Source organism: Xiphophorus couchianus, chromosome 11 (assembly GCF_001444195.1).
Source record: "Xiphophorus couchianus chromosome 11, X_couchianus-1.0, whole genome shotgun sequence".
In the NCBI taxonomy this organism is placed as follows: Eukaryota; Metazoa; Chordata; class Actinopteri; order Cyprinodontiformes; family Poeciliidae; genus Xiphophorus; species Xiphophorus couchianus.
Window position 1 is genome coordinate 25,641,231 of NC_040238.1, and position 27,971 is coordinate 25,669,201.

The following is a 27,971-nucleotide window of genomic DNA, read 5'->3' on the forward strand; positions in this document are numbered from 1 at the left end:
GCGCGAAAACAATCAGTCATGCTCTTTGAAAATCCATAGCTTTGAAAGGCTATGGATTTTTCAAAAATCCTTAATTTTTGAAAGAATTATGGATTATGGGTTTGTTTCCATGGAAACTGCAAACATGTGAAACAAGATGCGCTTGTCAAACGAGTCCAAAGTTGAACTTTTTGGGCTGTGTACATGAATATGGCAGCGTCATGCTCCAGCCGGGCGAGGACATTACAGACACCGTTGATTGGAAGAGTTAGAATCTGACGATTCTACGATAAATCAACTGAATGTTTGACCAGCAGCGTAGTATTTACACACAAACAAAACTTCTTTATTTGGCAAAGCTCAAGTTCTACTCAACTGCAGTCATGATTCATTTCAAAAACACTTTGCCGATCCCAAAACAAAATGAAATGTTGTAACTCACATGATCCAAGGCTCTTCAAAAAGTGGTTGTAGATGCTGATGGTTGTTCACGGGGAAGGATCTCCTGTAGGGGCCTGTATCGCAGCGGATTTTAAAAAGCCTCTGACTTAAGATTTAAAGCGCTTTAAATTCAGTTAGATTTTAAAAACCTCTGTCCATGTTTTTAAATTCACAGTCAGAATTTAAAATCAATGTCCTTTTGTAACATGTCCTTAAATGGGCCACAAAACAAAAGGACTCATTAAAAAAAAGTCTGAGATCCTCTGCTTTAGATGCATGAAGCTGTTAGACACATCCCCCTCCCCCCCCCCCTCCCAAAAAAACCCTGCAGCTGCAGAAAAGGGTGATTCTCTGTAATGTTGTCTGAGGGAGTCACACGTTTCAGGTTTCTATTAGTAAAAACTGAAACCAGGTATTATTTCCCTCCAATTTGAAGTTGGAAGTTTAAGTTTGCAACGGGACAAAAAGGTAAAACATGAATACTTCTGCACTGCACCACAAGACTCCACACATGAAAAGACCGATGAACACAAGTGGACGCTGACTGATGCCTTTATTATGCTCTGTGCATATTTGGACATATTTCTGCTTCCCCCCCACAGCTGCAGTACCAGAGATGCTCATCAAAGAGGCAGATGAAAGGCGGACCTCTCCGATCCAAACACTAACATATGGCTGCAGAGCTTCCTGGCTGGAGCGGCGGCGAGGGCGCAGCAGATGGAGGGCGGCCCGCGAAGGCAGCATCGACAGAGACGGGGCGGCTCAGGCCTCGCCTGTTTTATATGTGCATTTTCATACACACCTGGCTGCCACACCGACTTCAGTCAGACTGCTGGGCTTTTCCAGATGCTGCCCTTCCAAGTACTGAAAAAGTAAATAAAAAAATCATTGATAAAGAATTTAATTCAACATGAAATGAGGTAATAATAGCAACACAAAGAGTTGGATAACTTTTTACCGGTTTGATATGTTATCAAGCTTTTATTTTTTAGGTGTTTTTTTTTTTCCTTTGAATAATTTTGTTAAAGCCTTGGAAAGGATATAGAAAAACAAAAGAAGTTTGTGTAAATTTTTTTCCCCTAAATAAGCCAAGTTCAAAATATTACAATTTGAGAGCAAATCCAAATAACATTTCTTTCTTTCTTTCTTTCTTTCTTTCTTTCTTTTTTGAGGTAGATTTGAGAAACTACAGCGTAAAAACCAAAATAAAATTTCAAGACGAAATCTGAAACTAGAGTTACCACACCAGTCCAAAGCTGACACTGACTTGGTGTCGATATTGTTGATATTTTGCATCAATCTGCCCACTGCTAAGTAAAGTTATCTGGTCACGACTACATGGCAGAATTTTTCAAAAATTGATTGGTAGCCTGGATTTAAGTGTTTAACTAATGGTGTTAACTGCATATTTCACATCATCGTCCTCCTTTGCCCCCCTTCACAAAGCTACAACTTCTTGTTAAACCTGGATGAACTTCTAACTTCTAATCTTTCCGGCCAAATGAGACTCAGCGAAGTCGTAAAAGGGGCTTTCGATTCCTTGGCTAATACTCGTTAATTTGAGTGATGGTCAGTCACTGCTATTAAATGTCCATCTGACAGGAGAGGATGGGAGGAAATGGAAGATGTGATGAGATTAGATGGAGTGACAAATGGGCCATTATAAGAAATACTGCCACCATGTAAAGTAGCCGATTGACAGAGATGGATTTCCCTTAGATCTCCGGTGTCCGATGCATCAGCAGCGGCCGACTTTGTCCTTCGCTGATAAGTCCTATCAGCGACACGGAGTTGCTAGGGAACACTTCAAGGATGTAATTTGTCGTCTTTACCGTTAGAAGTTTCAAAAACATCAAATTTAAGCTGCTAAGTCACCCAAGGATGTATTTTTAAATGTTTTTCAGCTTTGGATAAAAAAAACAACTTTTAGTTGACATGATTTTAGTTAGAGTTTGTCATGTGTGTCATTGGTTTGGATCTGACAAACCAGCGCAAATCAACACATAGTTGTAAAATGGAAGGAAAACAAATATGTGTATTTAAAAAAAAAAACTATTTACAAAAACAAGCCGTGCATCTGGAAGATCCTGGGTTCTCTCTGTGGATGTGTGAGTTCTCTCGAGGTACTCTGGCTTCTTGTGTGTGTGATAAATGGTAGCGTGTGTGTGTCTGTGATTGACTGGTGTCCAGAGTGTAGGCAAAGGCTCCATTTTTGGGAGGCAAAATGGTCATTAAAAGTTTTATTCTCTAGATGTGCAAACTATGAAAGACAAAAACCCAAAAGACGTCGAGCAATAATTACAAATTGTAGTTCTTTAAAATAATTGACTCAAAGCAAACAACACTTTTCAGGTTTTTCTGGTTAAACAGAGTTAAGGAGACAAGAAGATGTTAGCAAGAACATTAGAGTTATTCTGAACACAGGCTTTCATTTTCCTCCTTTTAGAGAATTTTCTTGAAATCTAACCCTATAAAGTGAGAGTTGCACACTCTCCGAGAACGCCGGCCCGCTGCGGTGGAAACCTTCCTCCCAAAAAAAGGCGAGGCTGGATTCTGAATGAACACGTCTGTGGCGACTCCCATTTCCATAGCGATCCATCTCTTGACGGGCGGACAGCAGCTCTGCTCTGACCAGAAGGAGTGGAGGAGCTTCTCTATCAAAACACAACAGTCGCTTTTTCTAAACACAGCCAATTAGGATGACGAATGGCTCGCGCCTCGCCGAGCGTCCCACGAGAGACGCGAACATACAGCCTGAATAACAAGGCAAACAAAGAACAACAAAAGGAGGACATCCGAGAGAAGAACGGGATTCTTTTTTTTATCCAGGGAATGTGTTTTCTTTCTTTATTTTGTTTACTCCCTCCCCTCTGTCGATTGTTCTTCATCACACCTGACACCGTTCTGTTTAAGGAGATTTGTTTTGCAGGTTTTGATGCATCATAATGGATGGCCCTTTGAGTTGAAGCAGTGCCTTATGGGAAGATAGATTTGAACCAGAGAGAGGGCTTGATTGCTTCTTGTAGCTGGAGCCCCTCCCGTTTCCCCACCAGGGAGTGTTGTTATGAGGCGCTCAGCGTGCCGCAGTCTGGCCTCCAGCTACGACCTACATGATTACAAACAACAGTGCATCAGGGCTCTGAATAAAAAAAAACAAAAAAACTTCTGATTTACAGTCATTAATGCATTTTTCCTGACATCAGTTCCACGTTGCTCCGACGGTGGGGCGAAAATCTCCGAGTGCAGGAAGCTAAAGCTTCGCTCTCGTCGTCTGCAAATCTGTTAAGAAAACTCATTACTGAGAACCGCTGAGAATTACTGGCAAGAATCATCTCTAATGAGAGCTCAGCACCCAGAGGACAGCATGGCAGAGTGACGGGGAAATCTTTAGTTAGTGTGTCTATATTTATAGATGAATATTCCAGAGGTCAGCTGTTGCCTCGGGTTATGCAGGTAATGCAATCCTCCCACATCGCTCCGCACTCTTTATCGATTCTGTTATTATCAATGTCATATCCGTCCAGCAGTATTTATACCTCTTGAATGCATGTGAACTTTGTCCTTAATGTGTCTTGGGGAGTTTTTTTCCAGTTGGATTTGGACCGAACTTTGACTAGACCATTCAAACTCGTCAAAATGCATTAATTTAAAGCATTGGTTGGATCGCAGCTCTGGCTACGTTCAGGAACCCATCAACTCTCACCAGCTTTCTTATCTCTGCTGAGGAGACTCATCCCCACAGCATGATGCTACCACCACCATGTTTCAGTGAGTGGATGCTGCTGTCGGGGTGATTCATTTTTATTTTTTTTACCCTACATGGTTCATCGCCTAGGGTTTGAAGCCTAGATGACAGAACTTCTCACGTGACGCTGTTTGCTCACTAAAGTTTTCCTTCAAAGACCTACCTACCTACATTTATAAAACATTCAGAAGGGGGTAAATGCTTTTAATATTAGATTTTATTTAGGGGTTTCTGACTAAAGGGGGCTGAATGCTGCGGAGGCGTTAAACTGCCAGAGCTTAGAAATGAATTCAAGAGCAGCATCTTGTTTAAACTAAAAAACTTTGTGATGCAAAACTAGCCAAAACAATAAAACGTTTTCATTTCAACAAAACTAAAAAAAGAAAATGATAATAACTCATTCTGAGATTTCTAGCTCATTAAAAACAAAAATACATTCTCCTTTAAGGTAGTAACAGTAAAATGGCAACACCTATTGGGATTTTTAAATGTCGTCCAGAAGAAACAAGGCGATAAGGAGAGTCTTAGTGAGACAATTTATGTTTTTAACAAGTCATAACCAGTCAGAGGACGTTGATTTTATATCTAGTTAAAACGGGAAACTTTTTGTTGTAATGACTCACCTCATTTTAACCAGAAACTCTGTTATTAAGTCGTCTCGTTATAACGAGGAAGTTTCTTGAAGAAACGAGTCTGTAGAATGCTAACACACGTCACTTTTTTATTATTATATGATTGTTTCTTCATTAGAGTATGTCACGTTCCTTCTACTTTACAATTATAAAGTATCCCAATAAAGTACAATTAGATTTGAAGCTTAATGTGACAAAACGGAACATTTCAAAGAGTAACGGCGCCATTGCAAGGCAGTTCGTGACATTTTGGTTTCACACGCTCTTCCTCTCGTCTAGCTAAAGTCCACTTCCACGTTTCCAGCACAACGGCAATCTTCATTGGAGCTTCGCACAAATATATGCAAGCCGTGGCTCTGCTACGAGGGGAGTTATGTTCAGTGATGACAAGAATTGATTTCCAATTTCCTCCACAATAACTGCATCATTTCCAGCAGCTCTGGGCAATTTGGCCCGCATTACTGAGGCTGCTGGGGGCTGTAGATCAGGGTGACAGCTGTCTTCACCGGAAAGCCCCGCTCTCTCGCGTCACAGAGATCCGCTGTGGCTGCTTCAATTTCGATGCGTCTCTTAGCGAATGTAGGGTTGGCACCTCTTTGATGAACAGAAACAAAAGTACTTTTCTACTTATTTAGGGTTTGGTTTGAGAGGACGCGGCTCAGAGTGGCTGGATGATGACGACATATTGGAACATATCGATATGTCGGTATGTTCCGACATATCGGTATGCTCCGGTATCTCATATTTCTATACGTTCGTTAGAGAGTAGACGATTTCAAAAAGCCTTTTCTTGTAATTTTGAGGATGAGGTGTTACAGGTGAAGAAAACGTAAAATTCAATGTCTCAGAAAATCAGCCTGCTATACATAATTCTGATCTTTTCCAGATGGAACCTTACAAAGGTTCTGTCGTCTCGCGTTTGTGGTACGGCAGAAAATCTGACACACAAGCAACAGCAATACTGGAGGACAAGACTGTTCCTCTTGGCTCGTAGAGGGCTAATTTTAGCTTCAAAAAATTAATCTGATTGGACAGCAGAAAAGACTATTGTTGTGTTCAAAATGTTCTAAGAGTAGTTAGCCTATCACCAAACCTGTACAGGCCTAAAATAGCATCTCAATGCTAAACATTTAGCATGATTAGCCCCCAATGCTAATCTCATCGGCCACAGTCCACATTTCTGAAGACAGTCCATGAATAATCGACAGTTCCTGGACGCTGAAAGGCTATAATAGCACTAATCATAATACCAGGCTAAAAACAAAACAAAATCTTTGTTGTTGAGCTTATATGTCCATTTGCTCAATAATTTAGCAACAAAAAAAGGGTTTTTGAATTAAAAATGTTGCTCAATTTGCTGATGTACAGTTTTCAAGTAATCAAGTACAGACCCTGTAATTAACTGAACATTTTAGCCACTGATTAAGAATAAATATGTGGAGTTGAAACCGTCTTGTAAACAACTGAATGTATTTTCGCCTGTAGATCACAAAACCTGTCAGACTTCACTTCCACCTCTTTCAATTCATTCGTGAGCTTACAACTTCAGTATTTTTTATTGGAATTTAATAAAAACATATTTCAAAGCGGCACATAATTATGAGGTGGAGAATTTGAACTTTCAGACGCTCCTTAAAAACTATTGGCACTGTTACAGCGTTGGGGCAGAGCCATCTTTACTGAATTAAAATATCTAATTACAGAACGTCAGATTTGCCTGATCAGTAAGTCTGGGTTTTGTACTAAAAGATGTGTGAAGTTATTTCACATAGCTTCCCATTTCTTTACTTTTAAAATTTTTTTTATACACGTTACTGATTCTATTTTCTTTCACAAACTTTAAATCCAAGTACCCAGAGCGGTGTTTTGATTCAGCCTCTTCCTGACAACTTCAGGTCACAGTAACCTGTACTGGTGGGCGGCTTTTACACTTCTCCAGCTTAGACTGGTATGCAGTTGCCTTGGTCTCTGCATCATTATATATAAAAAAAAAATGCAGGTGGGAACAGAATAAAACTCCTCTGCGCTGTGGGCTTTCCTCGGTCAAACTGTCCAGGCAAAAGAACTTGGTGGAACAAAAAGTGTTGGATGAATCTCCCCAACTAAGACTGAAATATTCTAGGAAGCATTTTGTCTCAGTAGCTCAGTTTCCATTAACCATAAATAGCAAATAAATTCATGTTTTTCGGCAAAAAGATTTTGTTACTTCCTCCGTCACTGCCATAATTTTTAATGACATCGCGTGAACAGGCTTATTCACACTCATTTCATTCCTTATTTAATGAAAATGCCACAATTGTAGAATTGTTTTTTTTTGACATTAGTGGAATACCAACACAGTTTTGCAAACATTTGCTATGGAAATGCAGCTAGTATCTCAGTTTACCGTATGAAATATGTCCAAGTACTTTTAATGGAATCACAGCAGGATAGATAGATTTGATTCACATCATCTATCAATCCACTGTCTCTACTTTGCAGCCGTAAAGGTAATTAAATTCTGTAGGAAAACTTTTCATTCATGGCAAAGCCTCCAAATACGTCTTTAATCTAGTCACAAAACCTGCACATAATAACCCTAATAATAATAGGACTTGATATAAAGAAGAGAATAAAATTCCGTTTCAAACTTCAACACTCGATTAAGCCCCTGGTGATCCGTGTAATGTAGCTAAGGCCTGGGAATTTTTGTGGCTGTTGACTAATGAGTTGGTTAATTCACAGCATGTGGTGTTGGGATAAATTAAAGTGCATTTTACACTACGAGCAGCCGTCCTCTGCTCCGGTTTAAAGCTTAAAGACAGATAAAGGCGAGAGAGAGGAAGGGAGAAAGAAATCAACGTTTGAATTCATCTCTCCTATCCCAGGAAAGTACGTGTTGTTAAACCAGTTCCGCTCAAGGCTGCGGATGAGCGCTCCTCTGACCCAAAATGACTCATCGATGAAACCATCTCTAACGCTTTCAGGCCGTCGTTAAGCTGCGTCTCGTTTCTTGTCGAATGGATGTCGGCAGATCAGAGTTACAGTCGGAGACGTAACTGCGGGGGGAGAGAGGTGTGAGGGGGCTCTCTGCTGATGCCGAAGCACCGCAGGGTCTTGTGGTTTTAAAGCCATATTGACCTCACCTTCAACACACTCGCGTGATAAAACTGTGGTTTACAGTGTGTCAGAATTGAATTGAGACAAGCGGCTGATTTGAACAGACATTGTCACTTATGATCAGTGAATAGATAAAACAAGGATATAAAAACCACTCTGTCCAGGATCTACTTCTTTTTTTTGTTTTTGGATCAGTTTATTGAGCTCCTGGCCACATGGTGGTGATGTTTGCCTTTTAATAACTTCTGTTCTCCTGTATGTTAATTGCCTGCCTAACACAGTGTGATCATGACTATTAACTTGTCAGAAGAGCAAAGAGCCCAGGGCTCCCCCTCAGGACTTCAGAAACACTTACTGTCCTTAGTGCAAATAGCTCTCATTATTAAACACTAATTGCTGAAAGTCCAGCAATGAAGTCAGTTCTCACATCCTGGGCTTCAGTGTTGCTTTGAGGTAATTGAATTAAATTGGAAATGTGCGGCGTTATCCTCAAGACAGACCTGTTTCTCGCCACATTTCTTTTACCTTCTTGAATGTCATTTTAACAATAAATAAACAATTAACATTTCAAGCATGAAAAGCAAAAACCAACGGTCACAGCAATGTAGAGGTGCAAGTTCAATTTAGTTGCAAGCTTTCATTACTATTCATTTTGAGAATTATGATTTCCAGTGAGTAACAAAATGTTTTTTTTTTTAAACTTGGCATAACACAAGAATACAATTAAAAATCTATAAATATTACAATATGACCATGTTATGGCCTCGACACCTAAGAGAATGAAGGGCAAATTGACACTTGCAAGCTGTACGATTAAAGGAGAGGTACAAAAGGACATGGTTTGGAAAGCTGAGTGGAAGGAAAAACTGCAGTACACAAAACGTGAAATTGAGGATGATTAGGAGCATGTGTTTAGTTTCTCCTAAACACGAAAAAAATACAAATAACTAAAAATAAGTTAAAAGAATTTGTTTTTTCTTTTCTTGGGGCCCAGAGGCTTCATTTGTAATAAATTCACAGATCACATCTAAATTTCACCATTTTTTTTGTAAACCTTGGAAATCTTTATAAACATCCGCCAGAATTGCACGTATAACAGGAAGGCACTAAATCTTGAAATCTTTTTGTTTGTTTGTTTTAAATTTATTTTCATGTCTTGTTTCTCACAAGAGATTTTGAGCTTTTCACTGGCTGGTCTTGAAATGACCAACAACATAAACACATCTATATTTATGTATTTCAATGATATTTTTGTTCTGACACATTGTAAAACGTGTTGCGAAGGCTTGTGAAGAGCTTTCGCGTTTACAGTCGCTCCTTCGCCCCCCCAACCTCTCTCACATGATTGCTGAATGATTTATTGATGCTCCTGTTACACACAGGCAGGCAGAGAAGCACGGGGTAAGATGTTTGCTACTAAGGCTTATCCATTCCCATCAAACTCCGCCGTCGTCTCTCTGCTCATTAACGCAGCCTTCCTCTCTCCTCAGGGCTCTTTAATCTCAGCCTCTCTCTGTCTCCCCTGTGCTGCGTTAGAAAGAAGGCGTTGCAGAGGGAGACGTATCTGGAAGGGCAAGGATGTTGACACAGCCAGCTATTGAATAAAGTCATGTTGATTTGGCAGGAACCATGTCTCACTTTGTGAGGCTTTACATTATTTATCTGTGGAGCGCTCCTCCACCTTAAGAGGCTCCAGTGCCTCTCTGTAGTTTCTGTGTTCGTTGCGTCGTTAAAAGAGTGCAGACAGGCAGTTTGCTTCGAGCTTTGTTCTGAGAAGGAGCTTCTTGGTTTTACTCTGGAGCTTCAGAAAACACATTTTGCTTTCGAAAATTCTTAAATGTTGGAGATTAAAGCCTCAAAACGGATATTAAAATTTAACACCAGGAGATAATTAGCTTATTTTTACGAAGGTATTCATACCCATTATAACTTGAAACTTCATTCTCCTTTTTGAGGATTATTTCTTAACATATGATTTTATGTGCATTCAGCACATTTCTGCACACACACTCCAAACCCCCCTCACCCCCAAAACTCTTGATACATCAAACTTCAAATGCAGTTGACTGTAAAAACTGTCAAAGATAATTTTGTAAGTTCATCAAGTGTTAAACTTTCTTGTATCAACTGACAGTTCCCCAACATTTATTTGCTGTTCAGCCAGCCGATAAAAAGGCCCAATTTTCTTAATTTTGGGGGATAGGTGATCGGCCAACATTTACCTGCGAAGGTGATCTTATCCACCAAATATGTCTCGGCAAAGCTTGTGTGCTTTGTATGTTTTTAACATCGTCTCTATATTTTATGTTGTTTTTGCATGTTTGAAATGCATGTTTGAAAAACAAATCACCCCTTTAGGGGACAATACAGAAACAGAAATGACCTTAAATATTCCTACTTGTTTAAATATTCATGTTCCCCCCTCAATGGCACCACCCCCCACCATAGGGGGGCGCCCCACACTTTGGGAACCACTGTTTTATACAATATCACATAAAAAAAATATAAATAAATAATTAAATTTCATTTATAAAGAAAACAGTACACATTTTAATGAATACGTATGAAAAATGCATGTAAATAAAAGAAATATAGATTATTGTTTCAAAATTAGGCAAAATATATTTATTCAATAATTTAACATGCGTTTGTACAATTCTTCAACACATTTGACATCTCTATGTACACTTGAGCAAAAGCTTACATAAAAAGTATAAACATTGTATAGTTCATACATAAACAAGTCAAGAACATCCTTAAACTGTGTTTTAACATTAAAACAGATGCTGAAACAATACAAAGAAAATATGGCGGTTTCTCTGGAGTTTACGTGTCGTCCTCCTGTAGGAGGTGCTCAGGTAGCGAAGGTTCGTTGAGAAGTACACTCATTTTCATCTGTGTTTCCCCATCTCCTTCCTTTTCCAGAAAGAAACATCAAGTAGGTAAGCATTTCCATGTTTAAATTTCAAAGTTGGAAATTTGAAATTTAAACATGGATATATACATATATAAAATTTGTTTTTTTTAAATTACAACAAAATGATTGGCGGCAACAGCAGTTCAGACACAAACAGTGGACTGACTGTTTTTAGGGTTGTGTTCATACTGCAGCCTGGAGTGACCCAATTCTGACTTTTTGTCATCTTTTTGGATCTTTTTTTTGCGGTTGTCATTCACATTTCCAAAAATATGCGACATATGTGTGCTCCAGTGTGAACTGCAAATGACCTGAAAGGGTGCCGCATGTGCAGTAGAGGGTGCAGTAACGTCACAGGTAGAGAGCAATCTCAGTGTTTTACCAACCGCCATAAAAAAGAAGTTATCAGTGTTTGTGGAAGTAAACATCGATGCTAACGGTGGAGCATAGCTTACGATTTTGAAGTTGTTGTCCGACTGGTGCCGACAAACTAACAAATTAATCCTCATTATAGTCCGTCATGGTTGCTGGTTTTCTTTCCGCTTGCGCGTTACAGGATGCAGAATAGGAACATTTGTTGAGTGTCACTGACGTTCAGGTCAGATGAATGCGACCTGGACGATACCTCACATTTGAATCGGATACATATCGGATACCTAAATGGCCTGGGTCGCATTTGAAAAGACTCTGACCTGTGTTATTGTTCAGTCTGTCATGAAAAGATCAGATACAGATCGCATTACGTCCAAAAACAAAAAAGTAAATAAAATGGAACTGGGTCATTTCAGGCAGCAGTGTAAACACAGTCTAAGAGTCCGACTCAGTCACTTGGTTCTAGTGAAACAAACTCTTAATGTTTTAGAATATCAAGACACTTAGGACAATTTATGCTCTCAAATCTGTAGGAACAGTTTGGTTTGTCCCATTCTTGTTCTGACATGGAGATGCACAGACAGATCCATGAAGACATGCATGACTGGGTTTGCTGTGGAGGAAACCCAGTCATGATTGGCCTGCACAAAGTCCTGATCTCAACCGACAGAATATCTTTAGGATAATTTAGATTGAAGATTACAAGGACTTCTTTTCCAACATCAGTGTCTGACCTTATGGAACAATAGTTAAAAATGCCCATAAATACATTCTTAAACCTTCCAGAAAGAATCCCCAGTATTGTTGAACCTGTGGGCCGACATCTTATTAACGCTTAATAATCCAGCATGCATGAGAGTATTAGGCACACGTGGGTCTATTAAATGGACAAAGGGCCTAAGCATACCGTCAGATTAGTTACAATTTATGTTTGTTCATAATTGGCAACTTTACCTTCTTGCTGTCGTTCAGCGCCTGCATGATTACTGCCACCACCAAGTTCACGAGAACAAACTGGACCGTGATGACAAAGGAGGTGAAGAAAATGGGAGAAGCCCAGGACAGGTAGGGATGACACCACCTCTCGTCATCGATATCGCAGTTTGGCATTGTGTCCTGCAAGGCAGAGATGGAGATCTTATTTTGTATTTTCTAGAGTCATAAATGGCTAAATTCAATAAATATAGAAACATTACACAAATGAATAATTCAATAGTGGGAATCTTCTATTCCCACCGTGTGTCCGTTTAGCAGTTGTGCAGATAGATAAACTCTTAGATGATTTATGGGCATGTGCCACTTTTTATTGACATTACTTTGTTTCAGTGCCAAAAGAGTGAAAATACAAATAAACATGGAAAACACAATTTAGAATGCAAACTGTATTCAAACTGAATCTACTGCAAAGCCATCACTATCTACAATCACTAATACGAGGTACAACTACATTTAATTTTCCTTTGGGATCAATAAAGTAAAATTGAATACTTAATTTTTGGCCAAAATAACTTGATTGTGCAAAAAAAGAGAAGAAATTAAAATCCACTTTATAAACTCTTTTGTTTTCAATATAAATGTCCATAAACACAGGTTAACAATGTCTCAAATATGCAACAAAGGGGAATGGAGAAAGACTAACTAAATACTAACGGACAGCCTGTGTCAAACATTACGCATGTGCTACTGATCTCATTCTACTGGTCAATAACAAACTTAACATTACCACAGGTGTTTTTTAGAAGGAGAACAAGTCCAGTAACAAGCCTCAAAAAGGTCTTGCATGTACCTCAAGAACTGACCTTTATTTGAAGCTTCCTAACATTCCCATCTCAGCAGCAAAAGGTGTTAACCACAACCCACATGGGCCACTGGTTCCTCTTGGTTTGACAGTCTTTTACTAGCACAAGATCTCCAACTTGAAGATTAGACTTCACTGATTGCCAATTCCTCCATGGCTGTAAGGTGGGCAAGTATTGACTCCTCCAGCGATTCCAGAAAATAATGGAGAGATGTTGCAACAGCCTCCAGCCTCCAAAATATAAAGGAATCTCCAGTTTTCTAGGGAATGAGGGTAGCAGGTGTGAGAATAAAGGGGCAGGCAGGATCACAAGAGACCAGAGTTATAGCAACTGTGGCTATGTGGGTAGAGTAGTCATCTTGCGATCAGAAGGTTGTAGGTCTGATTCCAGGTTCCTCCTGCCACATATCGATGTGCCTCTGAGCTTAACCACTTAGCCCCACTTAACCGATCTGCATATCGGTGTATAAATGTGTGCGCGTTTGTGAGTGCGAATGGGTGAATGTGACTCTAGTGTAAAGCGCTTTGAGTGGTCAAAATGACTGGAAAAGCGCCATATAAGTTCAGTCCAATTTCAAAGCTTGAGAACTCACAATGATGGTTCCCTCAGCTGGTAAATAGCACCTTCATGGATGCAAGTTGGTGCTCAAGAAAGTTAGTTCCACAGTCGGATCTCAATTGCTTCACCGGTCCATGAATTGAAATGAATCTTCAAAGGGGTTAGGGATTGGTAGGTCTTCCATGTTTTTGTATTTCCATATTCCATCTCAATTCACGGCGGATGACACAGTGGTACATAACCGAGCAGATGCATCATTTTCCACCGACAATCCTAAGGCCAGCTGATCTCACATCATCCTCTGGAAATAGCTTGTACAGCATCAGGAATGTCTAATGATAGTGGGATACCGGAAGGATCATCAGATGGTCATGATTAGGAAAAAGTTATGGGTTTGCTTCATCGTTTTAGAGATTGACTTGTGAGAGACAGTCTCCTGCTCTGAGGCAATGTGACGGTTTTCTGAGATGGCTATGTTTACGATCTCTTTCCGATCCCTAATACATGCAAATATTTCAGGGTTCACTTGAGGTTTGAAGGTTAACTTGTCTGTGTTGATGCCCCACCTTCCTCCAAGGTGGCTTTGAATTGGTGGAGGGGCTGCTGCAAGGTTGAGATCTTTAAAGCCCTTTGCCAGGTCCTCCTTGTGGAATGCTTCCATTATAATAATGCCATTTCATAGAATCTTGTGCAACCTTAAATTGGACATAGTCAATATTTGCTGAGTGTTTTTGTCAATGGAGCTTGCTTCGTTGCTAGATGAAAAGGAGGCAAGGCCATCATCAATGTAGAAGTGACATTCCACAAGATGTTGTGTGGAATGTCACAAAACATCTTTTGTGACATTTGGTGCCACAATCACTATATCAGCTTGGTGTTGTATTGTCATGGTTTTCCTGGTCTTCTGATGCATGACAAAGCCTGTAGCTACTGCAGACAATGGGTTGCTGCCATGAACATGTACTGTCATGCAATACTCCACAATTGGTTGTACCATTTCATTGTTTTTATGCCATAGAAATTGTAAGAAGTTCTGGTACAATTAAATTATGCTGAAATGTCGTGGAGGTTGAGACAATTCAACGGGAGACCTGTATAATACATTTTGATCAACATGACAAAAGCAACTGAAAATGTAGGAAAAAACTGAGATATGTACATAATTGCTTAGGTGATGTGCAAAAGCATTTGCAACTTGTTGCAAGAAATAAGAAACTGCTTTCCTGATATGTGCCAGCCAAAACGATTTGAAGATTGAACAAGTAGTGTGGAGATTTTCAAATCTGTTTTGAGAAATCACTGAGAAACTCTAAATAAGCAACTAGATAATGACACAAGATTTTATATAATGAGTTTTAGTAGTTTTAGCATATTATTAATCAACTATGCTCATGTTATTATTTAATAATTCATTGTGTTCATACATACTTTCAGGATGCCGCTCCAATTATCTCCTGTGCTGACTTTGTACAGCGTTAGTAAGGACAGCATGAAGTTGTTGAAGTCACTGAGGCGGTGCAGGCCGAGGCAAGGGAAGTCTAAGGAGCATGCTGATCAACAGAGACAAACAAAATTCCTCAAAATATCTGTTTAATCTATTGTGAGCATTTACACTGTAATGATCTGTGTGAAGAGTTTCAGTCAGGTCTAGAGGAGCATCAAATAGTCATCAGGCTCCTCCTAGTTTTAGTCCATGAGACAGATACCCTGTCTACTTTAAGACGAGGCTTAAAACTTTCCTTTTTAATAAAATTTTAACTCAGAGTGGCTTAGCCTAGCCTAGCTATCCCTATAGTTTAGCTACTAAATGTTTTTTGTCAACTACAGCGATAAAACTAAACTTGACTTATAACTAGAATGGAGTTGGACTGCATGTAATTAAATCTGCCTGTGCGAGTGGCTTGTGAAATGGACTCTATATTTCTGTACAGAAACTGGATGTGTTTGTCTTGTAAAGTGCAAAGAGGTCATATTTGTTGTGAATTGGTGCAATATAGATGAACTGAAGTGATATAAACTGAACAAAGGACATGAATTTTACAATTCCAACAATCTGTATATGATTCATTCTTTGGTTTTTCCGTTTCAAAACAAAACATAAAAAAAAAAAAAAAATTGTGTGTTCATCTTGTTTCTTTTGTCTTAAAACTAAAATTGAAAACAATTCCAAAACTAGAAAAGCAAATTTGAGATTACAATTTTGTAAGTGCGCCATCTGCAGGAGGATTCAATTTTTACTTTGGTCATTTCTAGAGCCACCTCTCTTCGCTCGACGCAACACCCACACATAGCTTTGTGACATCTGCTGCAGATATCAGCGGTTTTATTTTTACTGCCGCTTTTCTGGACCTGGCACTTCCTGTGGACAAACAAATCACAAACAGAATGGCGACATCTGAAGAGGGCGCAACACTGTAAGATGAGGCTATCCCGGGAACTTTGCTTCAATATTCTTCAATACAAAGGCAGAGTGTGGAGGAACTTAAATGAAGGTTAAAATGAAGAGGACTCAAAGTAAGTGGAAAGAAGGCAGCATTGGTTGAAAGGTAGGCTTTTGTTTTTTTCTGACTTCGAACAGTGTGGTAGCTAGCACTAAGTGATTCTTGCTTACCTTGCAGAGTTCCTCCTCGGCAATCGGTGTAATTGAAAATATTGATTCATCAATGCTTTTCAGTTCGTTTTTCCAATTAAATATCAATTTGTAACATCAATGGTCAATCACACCATGGTGAGCAAAACTGTCGTGAGCAGCTCACACGATCACTACATCAGCTCGGTGTCATATAAAAGTTCTTCCTCTTGAGCTTAGCAAGTAACTGTTGGTGGACATTAAATTGTACATATCAATAGCCTAAATCAGATGATTACAAAGTCTGCTATTCTGTCGCATAGACGTTCTTGCCCAAAAGACACCTTACTGCTCTTGTTTGTCCAAAAATAAAATGCCATTTGCAATCAGTGCCTTTGATCCTTTGCAGGCGACACCACGCTCTTCAGAAAGTGGATCACTCTGCCATGACAGATGTCAAAACAACCTATGTGCTTGTTAACTCCTGTAAAGCTTGTCAAAGTCAGACAGCTGTTTCCAACTTTTGCAAATACCGATCACCTCATATTGTGCTCCGTCCCCTCTTCTCATGCCTTCCCAGGCATCACTCCATTCATAAGGCCCTGGATTCTGCGTACGCCTACTCCTCGGTTGAGCTCCTCCAACACCTCCAACCCTTCTCCACCTTCAGCTCTCTCCCTACAGTCCACTGGCATCGTCTCCCCCACCAGTGTCTGTGCCCCGGGGGAAGTCGTCTCTAATCCTTATCCTCAGCAGTTCATCCTCAGGATAAACTGTGCCACATCTTCTGCCGAGGTCCAAGCGCCAAAGAATTTTACTTGTCAAATAAACTTTCTAATAGCTACTTTCTCTCTGTGTGAGTCTTTCCCGGTTGTATTTTAATTTCACATTTTTTTCATTTAGGTTTTAAGACAAAAACAAACTTTTTCGTTATCCAACAATAATTTTTCGTTTTGCGATTTTGCTTAGAAACAAAAAAACCAAAGAAAGAACCATACACTGATTACCAACCTCCTGGGCAGCCCATTTTTGTGTGTTTAGTGGGTTAATAGTGGGACTAACCGAGATTGCCAAAGAGCTCTACTCCCAGGGCAGCATAGATGAAGAAGAAAAACATGAACAAGAGACTGATGTTTCCAACCTGAAATCAAAAAGCAGGTTAAATGTGCTGGTCATGAAATTTGCACCGTGCAGAAGCAGAAAATTTAAAACAGTGTTTGCTGCCTTTAATAGTAAAGACAGTATTTCAGTGGAATTGTATTCATTTGCTCTAAGGAGTGGGGACCTAACAAGATTTAATGTTCTTCACACACACACACACACACACACACACCCAATATCACACACACACAATATCACACATGATATTTACCACACATGGTAAATATAAAATAGATCATGTGTGATACATATCACTATCACATGGTGATATGATGTGTTTTTCTATTTTGATAATTTGCAAAACTTTCTACATTTCTGGGTTTCTTTCTGTCAAGATGGGACGCCGAGTGTACATTAAAAAGAATTAGTATGAACTTTTTTGGTTTTAGCAAATGGCTGCAATGAAACAGAATGAAAAATGTAAAGGGGAATGAATACTTTCCGTACCCAGTGTAGATTTAGCCAAATCCGTCTCTGCTTTACTCATAATTATACAGTCTTCTTGAGACTCCCCAGGCCATAGAGAAAACTGGACAAAGTCTGTGACTTTTACTATAACTGGTTGGAATTTGACTTGCACATACGGGCTTGCAATGTTATGTGACACAAGAAAATTGAAAAATGTTCAACTTTTGTCCCATGAGTGGCGAAGACTTTTCCCTTTCCCTGTCGTTCATCGCTCCCCGTGTGCCGAGTCTTTCACCCATAATACATGAAAAGGAGCTAGCTTGCTAGCTAGCAGCTAGATACCAGCAGCTCAACTGCCTTGAGTCAGTTCATCGCAATGAAGATGTCTGCATGAGACTTAAACTTCTTTCTGACAGATAACTCCTAAAATCAGGGGCGGGCATTTACCATTCATCTTAATTAATTTTTTTTCATAAAATTTTGATTTATTGTTGTCATAATTAATTCAAATGAATGTTTAAAACCCTTAGAGTTGTTCATATTGTTGGGATTATTATATTTACAGTTTTCACTGTTTGTTCAATAAAGGTGTATCAATAAATATCAATAAATGTGAAAATATACCTATATGCAGTTACTATGTGGATTTTAGGGATACAAATCACACTGGTGTCCTAAAGATGTGTTTTTAAAAATGGGCATATTCCTTAAGAGATTGTGATTGCTGCCATTCAATTATCTAAAAAACAGTAACAAATAGTTCTTATTGTCACCTTTATCATTATCACAATAGTGATAACACTTTTAATTCCATCCCTTCTTAAAACTACACATATGAGAATATATGAGATTAAATAATTTTGTCATGACAAAATTTAAGACAAAGTAAACTTTAGCCTTAAATTTAAGACAAACCATTAAATACACATGATTAATGTATTTAAGGTCAATTAACATTTTTGGTTTATGAATTTAAGACATTTTAAGGCCTTCATTTTATGTACGTGAATTTAAGACTTTTTAAGAATGTGTGGACGCCGTGATTCTAATGCCACAACTGCATCCAGTTTTTGTCATGCAAAGAAAAATCTTCATCCTTTGATTGTTATGTTAAGAGTTATAACTGAAGGTGAGAAAATTATGAAACGTCCCTGAAAACCTCTTTTTTTATTTCCCTGTCTTAAATTTTGTTTTGGATCAAATTATGAAGGTTTGAAACTACTTTGTGTAGGTAATAAAAAAATATTTATTTTGGAACATTTCAAGTTAGAAGCATTTTTTTTCCTGAAATCCAAGTTACCACAGTGTGTGTTTTACCTGCGACAGAGTCCTGATGATGGTTTTGAGCAAAACTTTGATCTTTGTGGTCTTGAGAACTAAACAGAAACAACAGAAACTGTCAGGAGGAGCAGTCCGAGGCTAACCACAACACATTTCACCTCAGTGTTTGGTTTTGTACCTTGTGCAAGTCTGAGGACTCTGACCACACGGAAGATGCTCATATTGATTGGGATCTTTTCAGCGTGTTTCACCTGAGCCACAATGATGCTGACGATAGAAATCAGGACGATAAAAATGTCCAGTATGTTCCAGCTAAACACGTATAATAAGACACATTAAAGGCTTGGGAAGCTAGAGTAGAAAAGAGAAGCGGTGAGAGAAGGTCTCTTACCCATCTTTCAGGAACCTCACGATGCCAAATGCGATGAACTTCAGTATGATTTCAATGACCAGCAAGAGGGTTAAGATGTAGAAGACGCTCTCTAAAATAACTGTTACATACTGAACAAAGACACAACTTGCTCAATCTCTTACCAAGAACTGAAACAAGCTAATCTTTCAGTCTGTCTCAACCTGTGTGAGGGTGTTACCATAGGCTGTTGGAAGTGTTCTGCTCCCATCACAAACATACTGATGAAGATGCAGGTCGTAATGGAATACTCCAGAGCAGGACTGGTACAGATGGAATGTATTTTTCGACGTGAAGCGGAATACTGAAGGAAAAACGCCTCATCTTCAAGCTCTGGAATACATACGTTTAAAACATACGTGCATAACGATACCTGCAGTGCCTTACAAAAGTATTCACATTTGCTCATGTTACAGCTGCAAATTCCAGTGTATTTCTGTATCAACATAAAGAAGAGTAGAATTGCAATGCGGAAGGAAAATTATACATGGTTTTCGCTTACATTCTTACAAGTAATGGCATTTGTCTCTTTAGCACAAGTTGACTCAATACTTTTTGGAGCCCTACACTGCTGCTTTCAGCTTGTAGAGATGATTGTATTCACTATAGATAAGTCAGATCATAACCAGTCTTACCAGAGGACGACCTGGACTTCATTTTATGAGCTATTCGCTGCTCCCGTTGGCATTTGTGGAATGTCTCCACCATCACCCCAATGAACATGTCGAGCAATATAAAGCTCATCAGGATGAACGAGATAAAGTAGAGAAGCATCCACAGGTTGTGGTTGGGAATAGGCTGAGAACAAACACATACACAGAAAACATCTATGTTCCTTCACTGGAGTCTCTGTACCTGCATGCTTGATGTTGGTGCAATAAATTTTCTCTCTTAAAAACACCACAAATGGTAGGAATGCTGCCTTGCTCTAAAACAGTGTTTCTCAAACTTTTTCAGGCTGAGGATGACTTAACCTATTTAACAAACACTCATGGACCACAGAACCTGAAATTGCCTCGCGATAACACAACGTCTTAATATATACAACCTGAAATTAATATGCTAGTCTCTTAATGCACTTATTGTAATTTTCTTTGTTCATCCATGCTGTTTGGTAAATGTAATTCAGGGCATTTTGAGTTATTTACAGGTACTGAAAGTGAGGGATTCTATGCTTTCCCTTTATGTCAAACACATGGAACTCAAAAAAGAAGCTGTTCTTTACTACCAAGTATTGTGTGTATTAATAACGTTTATTAATACACACCACTTACGCCACTTATTCCTTATTATTCAGCTTCTTTTACTTAGAAGAATAAAAGAAAAATAGACTTCAGTTGCTTTGCCAGAAGCAAAAATCCTCTTCTGCACCATTAAATATAAAATTAAGCACCTATTTCTATCAACTGTATTTACCTATTGTGTTTAATAAATTTAATTTAACTACATTTTAATTTATTTAATTAATAATTTTTAATTAAGTAAAAATTAATTAAAAAAATAATTTTTCATTTTTAAACGACTATTGTTTTAACAACAATAATCGTTAAAACAAAGAACAGTTCTCACAAACTGAGACTCGTTCTTGCCATAGAGCCGTTCAAAAGAACTGAATTGCTCGTGAACGGCATCAATGCCCTCAGCAGGTATAACTTCCTCTGATCATGTAAGTAGACCTTGTTTTCTTTCCACCGGTATGTTTAGTTTCTCTTTAGAGTGACCCGGTTTTAAGCCACTTATCATTTATTATTCTGTGGTAAGCTAGCTACATACGTCGCACTTTGAACTCACGTCACGGCAAATAAACGGTTGTTTACAGGCAGTGTCTTGCGGACCAGTAGGGGGCGCCCATGGAACGCCAGTGCTCCGAGAACGCAGTATGTGAAAGAATGCTCTACTAGTAGTACACAAGTCATTGGTCTCTGCTGTTATTTTTTAACCACATGGAAACAACCAATTGGTATCAGTATGTGTGCCCATCTAGAAAATTTTTAACCACTTCTATAGTTGCTGCGGATACCAGTATTTTCTGTGCAGACACAGCAAACTTAGGGAGAAAGGGCAAGCAAGATCTAAAAAGTCCCTATTCGCAACTAAACTAATTTTCTTTGCAAAGTTATCAGCAGGCGCTTTTACAAAAGAACTTGGGAAATCTTCAGGAACTGTGTTTCTTCCATAATTAAATCTTTCTCTTTTCCATTCTGTCAAGCTCTAGCTGCATGTAGGAGTGAAACCAAATACCTGCTGGTCCACTCCAACAGCATCAAGCCCGTCATACATCAGTTCGACCCAGCCGTCCTTGGAGTACATGACAAACACTGATATCAGAGCCTGAAAGAGATGCACAATGCTAAGCAATAATATTTCGTCAAAGCCATAATCAAAAATCATCACGCAAATATAATTCAAATATATTGGTCAATGTTCACTTACTACTAATCAAGGGCAATTCTAAACAGGTGGATTTTTAGCCTTGATTTAAAGGAACTCGGTGTTTCAGACATTTTGAAGTTTTCTGGAAGTTTGTTCCAGATTATAGGAGCATAAAAACTGAATGCTGCTTCTCCATGTTTGGTTCTGATTCTGGGGATGCAGAGCATATTTGAACCAGAAGACTGCAATAACAAGTGTTTAATGTATTTTGGTGCCAGGTCATTCAGTGGTTTATAAACAAACAGAAGTATTTTAAAGTCTATTCTCTGAGCTGGAAGAAGGACTTCAGAACTGGGGTGATGTGCTCTACACCTTCGGAAGATTGCCACCAGAAGTCAAAGGTGCAGTTTGCCATGAGTCCTGCAGGAGACTCAGCAAACATGTGGGAGCTCAGATGAGATCAAAACTACACTTTTTCAAACCGTTATGCGTACACTATTTTGTCATGAGGAAATGTAGCGGCAGCATCATTCTAAAAGGATGTTTTACTTCAGCAAGAAAAGGAAGATTATCAGAGTTATTAGAAGGATAAATTGTGCTAAAAAAGGGGTAATCCAAGAAGAAAATTCCCTGGAACAATCATTGGATAATAATTCCTGTACATAAATGAAAATGTATTTTCACAGAAGCTACTCTCTTTTGCTCCCAGTTAATAATTATTCACTGCTTTGTGTTGATCTATCACATAAAGTCATAACAAAAAAGGTGGAAGTATGTGATTGCTATGGGAGAAATGTTTGCGAACCAGACCTTGCTTTAATTTGAAAATGTTAAGACAAGACAAAAGGTACATGATTACTGGAGGTCACTCTTATGTTGTAGAGCAGAGATGTCAAACTCATTTATATTTCAGGTCACATGAAGATCCATGAATTTCCTCAAAGGGCCTCTTGTGGGAGAATGCATTGATAAAACTACCCATTATCAAACCGTTTCCCCGCATTTGATGAAGCCTGAAGATTAAATTATATTTATCATCTTTTAACACTTGCATAATTTGGCACTAAACAAATAAAATCTGATATGATTTGACTGGTAAAATAATATATAATCACACAGCTGCTATCATAATGTTCTATTTCTGCACTCTTCCAGAGTTTAGACCTGATAGGATCACAGAAATAGCCTGATTCGGACCACGGACATTAAGTTTGACACGGATTGTAGAACTCCCAGTTCTGATTTGGCCAACTGGATTTTCTTTGTTTTAGATTGCATAACAAGTAGCTTAACAGAAACTTTGCCATAAGCCCACCAAAGGTTTAATGAGCTCAAAATATCATTAACATGAGTTAATGAAATAAAAAGAAACAGTACTTTTCCATAAGTATGTCTCAGCTTTGTTAAACTATTGGTCTAAAAATGAAACCTTTATTGAACAAATCATATGATCAGCTGCTAAATAAAGCTGAAGGAAAGAAAACAACATAGTAAACAATTCCTACCGAAATCAGGTTGTCGAAGTTGTACTCCTTAAGCAACCATTCGTAATTGGATGAGAGACAGTCCGACTTGTTGACGATCATCGATACATTGGAACCTTGGCAGTAAAAGAACTTTCCCTTGAACAGCTGTAGTTGGAGTGAAAGGCAAAAGTACAGTGTTTAGTTTACTACCTGTCATGCAGGCTTCAACACAAAAAGAAAGTACTCAGAGGCCTATTACTGATTCTTTTGATGTTTTGTCACTTTACTACAAAAAATATAAAGTGTTCACTGAGCATTAATAGTGATAGACCAACAAAAAGTAGGGAATTGTTATAAATGTGAAAGGAAAATCATACATGGTAGTCACAGTGGCACCCCCTGAAAACTGTCCAAACTGGCCAGTGAACATTTTAAACTTTTGCTTGACACAAAAGTCCCATGAGAGTATATAGTTGGGCTACATCAAAATATAAGAGCTATGATTAAAATATTTAAGGCTAATTACATTTTTTATGAAATTAAAATATTTTAAGGCCTTAATAAGACTTTTAAAAGATGAGCAACCTGGACACTTGCAATGGAGACGTTTTCCTTTTAGTCTCCTAGTCATGAGTTTTAGATGATTAGAAGGATATAGGACATTTTGTTCTATGTTCTCTGTATGGTTACTGTGGGGGAGGCCTTTATAGACCATTTTAAATTGTTTCTGTTACATCTATGATTTGTTATCTTTCATTGAAAGTGTTAATAAAAGTTAAGAGTGATGGACAAAAGAAAAAAAAAACAGTTGAGTGTGCTCTCCAACCAACCTGCACTCCAAGGATGCCGTAAAAGAAAAAGAAAATGCCGCAAACGATAATGATGTTTCCCATGGGCTTAACAGAAGCTAACAGCGCCACCACGGCCAGTCTCAGTTGGGGGGTTCGATCAATCATCCTAGATCACACAAACACAACATATCAGCGTCTGTCAGTCGGTCGGTGCGTTCTTCTAGAGACACATTAAAACGTCAGTCTTCATAAACAAAACCATGATGAAGGAAGCACCTGAGGGGACGGAGCGTACGCAGCAGACGCAGTATTTTAAGGATGGCCAGAGGTCTGGAACTTCCCTCCTCCGTTCCCAGTAGGATGGCGACGTCTAATATAGACATGAATACCAGAAAGGCGTCCAAGTTGTTCCAGGGACTGTGGCAATAGGTGGTCTCCCCAATGATCAGTCCATGTGCTATCATCTAATTTAAAAACATAAAAGAAACATCCGATATGTTTGAAATACAAATTACTTGTTTAAAATCTCATAGAATTGCTAAAAAGCTAAATTGACCTTCAGTAGCATTTCCACGAGAAAGACAGCGGAGAAGAAGTCATTGAATATATCCAAGTAATATCGTTCCTGAAAAACACATGAACTTCACATGATATAACTTGTACAGCACAGCTAATTTCTTTCAGTGTCTTGTCGGTGGGTTGGGTATGTTGGTGCATCTCTCACACATCACTGTGTGACTGCAGAACGTGTAGCTCGCCTTTCATTTTCGGGATGTGTTTGTCTGTGAATGTGTGTGTGAAAAAGCGGGCTGGGGGAGAACCTCTGTGTGTGAAGTGTCTCTCACATTGCTATCGGGCAGGATGGAAGGCCTCTCAAAAGCAATAGTAATGCAGTTCAGCATGATGATAAACTGAATCCCCGAGTTGAAATACCTGTGGGACACCAGTTTGTCGCAAAATAGACGCCATCTGAGAACGCACAGATGCAGTTATTAAACATTTGGAGATGACAAAACAGATGATTATATTAAAGAAGATAATAATTTTTTCTGAACATACAAATCATATTACTTTCTTCCTTTCTTCAGGTTGTGAGAAATATAAATACCAATTTAGTTGTTAAGAATCTGATAGTCTAAGCAATAATTCAAATTGTGACATTAAATCAAACTAAATCTAATTTATTGACCTCAATCAGCTTTACACATCATGTTTACACGCACCGACAGTGCATTTCTGTTTCTTAGCGTGTGTGTGTGTGTGTGTGTGTGTGTGTGTGTGTGTGTGTGACTCGCCTGTTCTGTGGAGAAAACACATAGAAGGACCAATCTTCACGCTCTTTGAACCAGCGCTTCCAGCCTACAGCTCGCTATGGGGTAAATCAGTCACAAGTCAGTTCTCCCTCCTTTCTAACAAGATGAATAAAAGAATTTGAAAGTTTTCAAGCAGTTTTACTGCTTGAACTCAACTGAGGCTGTGCTTAATTTTATTTCCTCTACTCGTCTTGGGGAGTAACCACCGTTTCTCCTTTAAATGGGATTTTACAGGGGTCTAAAATCCTATTTGTAGTTTTCCAGACAATAGTGGAACACACAAAAACACACAAAAATTACTAAAGGTTTTTGTACTGTTGTAACCATTAAACAATCTCCCTTTCAGTTCAAACATATAAGTAGAGACTCATTGTTGATGTAATCATTATAAAATAACTTGCAATTAAGTATTGGCAAAGATCAATGTAATTTTCACAGGTGGCGAAGCGCTGTTGTTAGCAGCTGCTGAAAGTAATTTTAAAAAGTTACTTTTAATGTAACTTAGTTACTTTCCAAATGAAGTAATCAGTAATCTAAGTTACTTTTTCAAGGAGTAATCAGCAATCCGATTAAAGTTACTTTTTCAAAGTAACTATGCCATCACTGCCCTCAACCCACCTCCACATGGACATCCAGATGCGCGAAACGCATTTGGTGTGAACGCACCATCAAGCATCTAGATTCAAATCGCACACGCGTCGAACTTGAAGCGTCTGATGCATTTTTAACGCAGGTAATGCGGTTGGTGCGGATGTATCATTAGATGCTTCCAGCGTTTAGGCAGTTCATCACAAAAAAGTTGATTTGGGGGTTAGTTACACTTTAAACTCTGCATCCTTGTTTTAATAGATTGTCATTTCAGTTTATTACATTTTATATCAGCTATTTAAATTAAGCAACTGGCTTAATTAGCAACAGGCAATTGCATAATTGGCTTTTAAGCAATTGGTTATGCAATTGGTTAAGTAACAGTGATCTTTTCCCATGTCTACAATACACAGGCTGTAAACATGATTTCAAACCATGTGCCAGTGTCAAATAATTTAGAATTATTTTATGGTATTTCACTCAAAAACTCAATAAAATATTTTGACGTTTGGGGCTGACAAATTGGCTTAAAGTAGAGATGTCCAAAGTCAGTCTTCAGTCCTGCATGTTTTTAGATGTCCTCCTGTTTCAACACAGCTGATTCAAATGGCTTTGTTCGCTACTCAGCATGTTATGAAGACCTCCAGAAAGATGCCAAATGTACATTCCTTTAGCTTGGGAAATGTTTAAATTATGCAGGACATCGGGACGTTGGACACCACTAGATTGACGAGTGTGAATACTTTTACAAACCTTTGTATTGGCTTATAAATACAAGGTAAATAAAAAATCCCTACAAATGTAAAAAAAAAAATATAAAAAAATTAATGGTATTCAAAATGCTTTCTTAAAAATTAAGTTGCTTTTCCAGCGTTCACATGAAAAGTAATTTAAAAATAAAATTAATTTCAAGATTAGCCTCTTGCTAAAGCGAGTCTTTCACACAGACTCACCAGGTCCTGGTCAATCGGGACAGCTCTCGCTTCTTCCACCTGAAGTGGCTGCACCTGAACAGTGGTGGACTCAGCGTTCAGTTGGTCTTGTTCGGTATCTCCAGCGCTCTGAAATTTTTTTTTTGGAAATATTTATGAATGAGAAATAAGGTTGATCAGCTTGATCAGAACTCATGACATGTACAGAGCATTGCCAGAAGTTTCAACTATCTAATATTTTCTTTCTACTGTACTTTACAGTTATGTATTATTTTGTGTTAATCTATGTCCATAAAATCTTAGTAAAATTCGAGTTCTTTTAAATCAATGCCAAAAAACCCTTCTGCTTGGAGTTGCTTTTGAACCATAATAAATGTAACACTGACTAATATATTCGACGTATATTGATGATTTTGATTATTGTCAAAATGTAATGTTTATCAATGGTTTCTCAATTGTTGACTGTATGTTGGTTTTATGGCTTTTTCTTTTTGTGTTTTTATGATGTAAAGTGCTTTGAGCTGCCTTGTTGCTGAAATATGCTATCCAAATAAACTTGGCTGGTTGATTGATTAATTGGCTGGTAATGAGCTGTTGATGTGATTCATGTTTATAGGAGATGGGCTAGTAGCCCTCGGGGGCAGGACTTGAGTAGATCAAACATAGCCATAGCACTGGGTGATAAATCGATTTCATTGGTTAATCAAAATTTTGGTTTACGATTAATTTTTGGAAAATCTGCATTTTTTTGTCAATTCCTGTCTCTGTTTCCGGGCTCCCTCCTCCCTCCCCTGGTTTGGATTTTTTATTATTATTATTTTTTTTTGCGTCTGGTATCTGCCGTTAAGGGAGGGGGGTGTTGTCATGATGGGCTTTTTTGGTCGTTAGTATTTATCGTCATCCTCGTCACCTGGGCGTAATTGACGCAGCTGTTTTTATTTTCTTAATTTTCTCTGAGCATATTTAAATTCACCCGTGTCTCTGTTTTGTTGCGGGATCATCTGTGTTGCTCAGTGTAGCTCATGTCTGCATTGTTATATGAGAAATAACTCAGTTTACAGAAATAAAGTATTCTGATTACTGCTGATCTGGGCTTTTCTGGACTTACCTCTAATTAATGACAAGACCTGTCACATCA

At 38.6% G+C, this 27,971-nt stretch overlaps 1 protein-coding gene across 7 annotated transcripts in view; it reads right to left on the bottom strand.

Moving 5' to 3' along the window:
• Window positions 1–10,498: 10,498 nt before the first annotated feature.
• LOC114152588 (voltage-dependent T-type calcium channel subunit alpha-1H-like) overlaps window positions 10,499–27,971 on the bottom strand; it is a 35,077-nt gene continuing 17,604 nt past the window's right edge. For 5 of the 7 annotated variants that reach the window (XM_028030510.1, XM_028030515.1, XM_028030513.1 and 2 more), the window contains 17 exons: window positions 26,855–26,962; window positions 25,296–25,369; window positions 24,846–24,969; window positions 24,557–24,625; window positions 24,277–24,464; window positions 24,040–24,166; window positions 23,249–23,374; window positions 21,612–21,701; window positions 20,006–20,168; window positions 19,552–19,703; window positions 19,353–19,462; window positions 19,140–19,273; window positions 18,998–19,056; window positions 17,174–17,252; window positions 14,971–15,092; window positions 12,140–12,301; window positions 10,499–10,812 (listed from right to left, as the gene is read on the bottom strand). In XM_028030510.1, the coding sequence (XP_027886311.1) occupies window positions 10,723–10,812; window positions 12,140–12,301; window positions 14,971–15,092; window positions 17,174–17,252; window positions 18,998–19,056; window positions 19,140–19,273; window positions 19,353–19,462; window positions 19,552–19,703; window positions 20,006–20,168; window positions 21,612–21,701; window positions 23,249–23,374; window positions 24,040–24,166; window positions 24,277–24,464; window positions 24,557–24,625; window positions 24,846–24,969; window positions 25,296–25,369; window positions 26,855–26,962 (1,977 nt within the window). In that variant the 3' untranslated portion in view covers window positions 10,499–10,722. Of the gene's footprint in view, window positions 10,813–12,139; window positions 12,302–12,984; window positions 13,244–14,970; window positions 15,093–17,173; window positions 17,253–18,997; window positions 19,057–19,139; window positions 19,274–19,352; window positions 19,463–19,551; window positions 19,704–20,005; window positions 20,169–21,611; window positions 21,702–23,248; window positions 23,375–24,039; window positions 24,167–24,276; window positions 24,465–24,556; window positions 24,626–24,845; window positions 24,970–25,295; window positions 25,370–26,854; window positions 26,963–27,971 lie in introns of those variants that run through there. The other 2 variants (XR_003597161.1, XM_028030516.1) reach the window with 2 other exon arrangements.